We start from the raw sequence: 6,000 nt of genomic DNA, 5'->3' as shown, positions 1-6,000 counted from the left end.
TGGCACAGGGTGCAATTAGCCTATTAATTAGCAGAGGGTGATGGATCTATGCAAACCATGGCACAGACTGTGATGGTGGCCAAATGGAGGCCTGGCGTGCATGGAGAGGCAGGAGCCCATGGTGCTGGAGTGGCACCGGGTACCACCTTCCCAGAGCAGACGGGTGGAGGGCTGCTGCCTCACTGGAACAGCAAGTGGGTGTGGTGGGGTAACAGCCCACAGGTGGAGTCCATGTTTATAGAAGGTTAAAGTTTGCAAACTATTTGTGGATGTTGATTAAGTTCGTGTTTCTACGACTGTGTCCATAATGCTCCTTTACTGAATGATGGCATTGTTGGCAAGAGGGCAGGAAGCTAGGGCATGCCCACGGTAATGAACCAAGGTTGGGCTCAGCTCTTACAGCTGGACAGTAGGGCACCTTCCGTGACTAAACAGAACCAGCCTCCACTTAAATTTCTACCCCCCAAAAAAGGCCAGGCCTAGCTAGGCTCCTGCTAAGAATATGGAGTGTGTGTTCTTCCCTTTCTAGGATTTGTTGTCCTAAAGACTGCTGCTGGTATGGAGGTCAGCTTAATTTTAGGGAGGCAAGCACTCCTGCTTCTACAATAAGCCCCCCCAAGGCAGCAGAAGAGTAAAATTCCCACCATCACTCAGGGAGTAGTGACATTAGAGATTTCTAAATGTCATAGGTCCTCCCACCTTAACAAAGAAGAAACGGGGCTGTTACTGCATTAGCCAGAAGTCACCCCACCTTTTTGTGAAATTAATTTGGAGGCTGATGCAATACAGTACATGCTCAGCTGAGCAGACGACTGTACGGGCACGTGGATGCACATCCAAAACCACTCCCACACTAAGAAGATTGGATGTGGGTTTTGGATGCACTAAACAAGCAGCAAGCTAATAGTGCTCATCACATCTACATTCATGTTGAGAAAAAAAAAAAAAAGGTACAGCCAACATGCACATTTTCACTCAAAAATTAACACTTGCCCCAGAGTAGCTGTTAAGTGCCAAACGTTTACAGAAAAGCATTTAATATTATGGCAGTATTAGTTAGGTCAGAGGAACCTAAAAATAAATTTAAAAATTAAAAAAAAAAAGTGGCAGTAGGGAGCAGGTTAGGAAAATGGATGCTCAATTACCCAGCATCCGTTTTCCTAACTCCTGGCTGTGCACAGGTTAGGAAAAATGGACACTCAAAATTAAACATTTGTTTTCCTAAACTGCTGCCAGCCACTGCTCCTGGGCACCTGCTGCAGAGGCTGCACTAGGGCTGCCAAATTTTCCCTAGCACCTCCTTTCTACTACAGCAGTCCATTTAAATATGAAACCAGGCAGCTGGGAGAGGTGGATCAGCCTGCATCAAGAGGGGACACTCAATCAGCACCCGTTTAATGTGCACCAATAGTGCATCGGCCTGTTTGTGCTTAGTGAAGCACCTGTTCTTAAGCTGCTCCTGAGCCACTCAACTCAAGCTGTGTCCTAACTCCTGCTTATTAGGTCCAGGCTCCATGCTCGCACCAGTGCTATCTTTAGTAATACGGCTGCTAAGAGTTTCCCCTCCTAGTACCAAAACTGGTGCTTTAAACGTGCCTGCAGCTAGATATACAAGGAGGAATGGGCGAGGCAATGGGCAGTAGCTCAGTATTATCCATTCTTTGCAAAAGGGAAAGGCTGCAGCAGGGTATGCAATGCTCACAAGTGACTTTGATTATCCACTACTCATCCAGACGCATTAGCCAAGTTTGCACCTGAACTGCAGAATGAACTTCAGATTCAGAATAAAACAATTTAAACCTTGTTGCCCTTCTGATGGAGGATGCACGAGACTGTGCACACATTTTTTGGGTGCAGTTCTGCCTGATGCAGCAACAAGTTTTCCATACAAAAAAAAAATATGCACACAAGACTGCATTCTTCCTCATCCCTCAGATCAGTCCACATGCATGGGTTTTTCACCCCCCTAGCAGCAGCTGCAGCCAGGAAAAAAAAAAAAAGCTTTAGTGAGACTGTGCTATTTAAGACCATGTGCCACATGCAGTCCCTCAGGCTCCAGCAGATGGTAGAGGTACAAAATCTGTAGTCTGTTCTATTTTATTTTAATTTAGTGAAAATGCCAGACTATTGTCCCAGCAGTGTTAGGTGCCTTAGAGGGCTAGCCCCATGGTAGAGTGGGGCATGCAGGACCCTGTCTTTTAGCTCTGGCAGATGAGCCAAGTTGCCAGGGACATGCAGCTGGATGGGTGACAGCAGCTGCTGCTGCCATTGCTGAAAGACTATCCTAGTGTCACTGAGTCAGTGGTGCTGAGTTGAGATCTTTCTCAAATTGCGCCCACTCTCCTGTGCACGCAATTCAGAAAAAAAAATTCTAATTAGGGCCTGCAGTAAAAAAAAAAAAAAAAAAAAAAGAGGCGCTAGGGACACTAGCGCATCCCTAGTGCCTCTCTTTGGACAGGAGCGGTGGCTGTCAGCGGGTTTGACAGCTGACACTCAATTTTGCTGGCGTCTGTTCTCAAATCCGCTGACAGCCACGGGTTCGGAAACCGGACGCCAGCAAAATTGAGCATCCATCTTCTGACCTGTGAGCCAATTTAAACTTTTTTTTTAAATTTGATTTTTAACTTTCGGGACCTCTGACTTAATATCGCCATGATATTAAGTCGGAGGGTGCACAGAAAAACAGTTTTTACTGCTTTTCTGTGCACTTCCCTGGCGCCGGCAGAAATTAATGCTATCTTTGGGTAGGTGCTAATTTCTGAAAGTAAAATGTGTGGCTTGGCTGCACATTTTACTTTCTGTATCATGCGGGAATGACTAATAGGGCCATCAACATGCATTCGCATGTTGCGGGCGCTATTATTTTGGGGGGGGGGAGGGAGAGGGGGGGTTGGACATGCTTTTGACTTGCTATTACCCCTTACTGAATAAGAGGTAAAGCTAGCGCGTCAAACACAGGTTAACAGTGCGCTCCACCGGAGCGCACTGTATTGTATCGGCTTGATAGTGAGAAAAATGTGAAGGCTCTTTCTGTACTATTTGTTAAATGAAAATACTAGATTGCACTGAACTGCAAAATTTGCAAAGAAAATAGTGTTATTTTGATAAATAAAATGCGCAGAATTTAGAAAGGGTGCGCACAGATTTTTCAATTTTTGTTGCAGAATTCCCCCAGGAGTAGACTATGAGCATGCACGCTCAGCTTTCTAGCTATCCTCCCTTTCTATGCTGCTCTTCCTGGTCAACTTTCCTGCCCTTTTGCTTAAAAGCAGATTAACTGATTACATTTAATTTCTCTCCCATCAGGAGGTTATTTGTCGAAGGTGACATTCCAAGTCCTTCTGCTGCCCCATGCTCTAGTTTAAATACCCAAGGATTTGAAATTTTCATTCAGGCTCTTTTTTTCCTGCTTTGGTGAGGTTTAGACCATCTTTACCATAACCTTTTACTGATCCATGCTGGAACTTAAACAGTTAAGACAAGAGATGTGCCAACTATCATTTAAGAACATAAGAACTTGCCATGCTGGGTCAGACCAAGGGTCCATCAAGCCCAGCATCCTGTTTCCAACAGAGGCCAAAACCAGGCCACAAGAACCTGGCAATTACCCAAACACTAAGAAGATCCCATGCAACTGATGCAATTAATAGGATCTTCTGTGCTTGACCCATATGGTTTTGCACTTCTCTCCCTATTTAGGAGTCTTACATGCATCTACCACCCTTTCAATAAAGCAATATTAGCTTCATTATGCCATCTCATGGCCCCTTTATAAACTTCCTATCCACTAAAGCACAAGAGGGCAGGTATTTTTCATGCATTAAATGTCTCCTGCTGGGATTTTTACAGAATGAGCTTGAAAAGCACTTAAAAATACAGTATAGCATAGGACCATAAGGAAGACAAGATAAGATGCTTCAGGGTCATACAAAATTACTTTAATACAGGAACCACCATTATTGTGTGTATTTAAAGGCCCTCATAACCAGCAAATATTCCATTTCCATGAAACCATACAATAAAAACAAATACTAGTTACATTTTAAATTGTCCAAATACATTGTGAAATAGTTCTGAAACTCAAAACATCCCATTTAAGAAACATTTTACTCCCATCCTATATTGGAAGTAAAAGTATTCCTAACCAGAGGTGGACTAATGTACTGGAAGATTCTGTCTACCGTACTCTCTCTTTGGGGTCTCACCCACTTTAACACATCATTGCAGGATAGCCAAATCCCTCGAAGATTCAGCACCCAGGCCCCTGCAGCATAGCCATGAACTGCACAACCCTGGCTCGTCAGATCCTGCAGGCATGCGTACTAGCAAGAAAGAATTTAAAAATAAAGAAAGAGAGAAGATTGAAGTGGCTTAAAATCTGCATCATACGCAGTGTGCTCTTCACCTTCCTCTGCTGCCAGAGCAGATGGATTTGCTACTGGTGAACACAGACCATTTCTATAAGTGATTTTGCATCTCTAGGTATTTAATATCAAGGCTTGTAGAGCAGCAGCACAAGATGACATTTTTTTTTGATATGACTGAAGGACCGTTGAATAGGCCAAGTTATAAACCTACACAAGTACTTTTAACCCACTCGCATTATAGCCAACTTTCAAAGTGAAACCACCCCCATCCCTTCCGAAAATCAGTGAGCTGCAAGTATGCACAATAAGAGCATCTGCATTCTTTCTTCCTATTTGCGCAGGGGGTGTAGTAAAACAGCTCACACTTAAAAAGTCTTAACGCAGACACATTTGCTTTACTCCAGACCTCCTCCTAACCCAACTAAAAGTACACCCACTGCAGAAGCCCATGCACACTTTCAGCTGGCCAAAGGGCAGCAGTTTTCAGACGGGTCACTTTACCTGGTTTTGTGGCTTTGAAAGTTGTTCTTTAGGCGTGTGCAACATTACAGTCTAAAGCCATTCAATAAAGCTGGTTTCTTCCATTTAAAGGAGCAGCAGTGGAGGCCTGTGAGATTTAGACAGATCACGTAGTGCATCCTCCCTATTAGTGCTTTAAAAAGGAATCCAGATTCTTCCAGGCCCCCTTCAATTAGAACATTGCACCAATGACGGCAACATTCTGCCAACTTAAAAATGAACTTTCTTTGCCACCTCAGACTTTCAAGCATAATCTAAATTTCGAAGAATGTGTCACCAAGAGCATCATCTTTTTAAAGTGGTGCTTTAACCTCTGCAGCCCCGAAACATTAACCTACACCTCGCTGACGAGATTCCTGCTCCCACCGCCTTTCGCAATACTTTGCCCTAAATTCGAGATTTTTTTTTTTTTTAATCAAATCTTTATTTTTCAAGTAGAAGAATAAAAGAAAGGGAGCCTGGCTGATACCCTTCACTCACTGCTTTAGTAAGAGAGGAAGCTGAACTGTTAAATTTTGCTTTCTCCAGACCCAAGAGTCTCTCCGGTCTCTGTGTAGATGGTTTGAGAGAAACCAGATGCAGCCCCAGCCAAAAGAGAAAAAAAAAAAAAAAAAAAAAAAGAAAGTCAGTCCTCAAGGTCAAAGACCATGGGGGCTGGAAGCACCATCCAGGTTTTAGCCTTTTGCTCTGTGCTTGGCTCATGTAAAACAAGGCAGGAGGGTAACTTTAGGTACCAGAGCTAGGCTGCATCACTTCCAAGTTTGTATCTAAAGTGCAACATGGAAAGGGTGAGCTTTCAGCAGCATGGGCTGCTAGCATCCAGCCGGGGATGGAGCGTAGAAATACATGGCCAGGAGGATGAGGTACACCATCACTAGAACAGTGCCTGTGAGATAAAGGAAGAGAAAAAAAAAAAAGTGTTTAGAACTTGAGTCTCCAATTCGTGTAACTAACCAGATTATTTTATTTTTTTAATTTTAATTTTTTTTTTTACATCGCTGATCACTTATGGTTTCCAAAGTCAGCCTCACATTGTCAAAAAAAAAAAAAAAAAAAGTCTTTACATTTTTAAATTAGAACAGCAGGAATTTATCTTCTGTTCCATGCATGGCAA

At 43.4% G+C, this 6,000-nt stretch overlaps 1 protein-coding gene across 3 annotated transcripts in view; it reads right to left on the bottom strand.

The window, feature by feature from the left end:
• Nucleotides 1-3,916: 3,916 nt before the first annotated feature.
• LOC115099191 (putative cation exchanger C521.04c) overlaps nucleotides 3,917-6,000 on the bottom strand; it is a 104,017-nt gene continuing 101,933 nt past the window's right edge. For all 3 annotated transcript variants that reach the window (XM_029616620.1, XM_029616621.1, XM_029616622.1), the window contains one exon: nucleotides 3,917-5,772. In XM_029616620.1, coding sequence (XP_029472480.1) covers nucleotides 5,699-5,772 — 74 coding nt within the window. In that variant the 3' untranslated portion in view covers nucleotides 3,917-5,698. The remainder of the gene's footprint in view (nucleotides 5,773-6,000) is intronic.

Source organism: Rhinatrema bivittatum, chromosome 9, assembly GCF_901001135.1.
Source record: "Rhinatrema bivittatum chromosome 9, aRhiBiv1.1, whole genome shotgun sequence".
In the NCBI taxonomy this organism is placed as follows: Eukaryota; Metazoa; Chordata; class Amphibia; order Gymnophiona; family Rhinatrematidae; genus Rhinatrema; species Rhinatrema bivittatum.
Note: the sequence above shows the minus strand (reverse complement) of the source record. Positions and strands in the feature narration are given on the sequence as shown.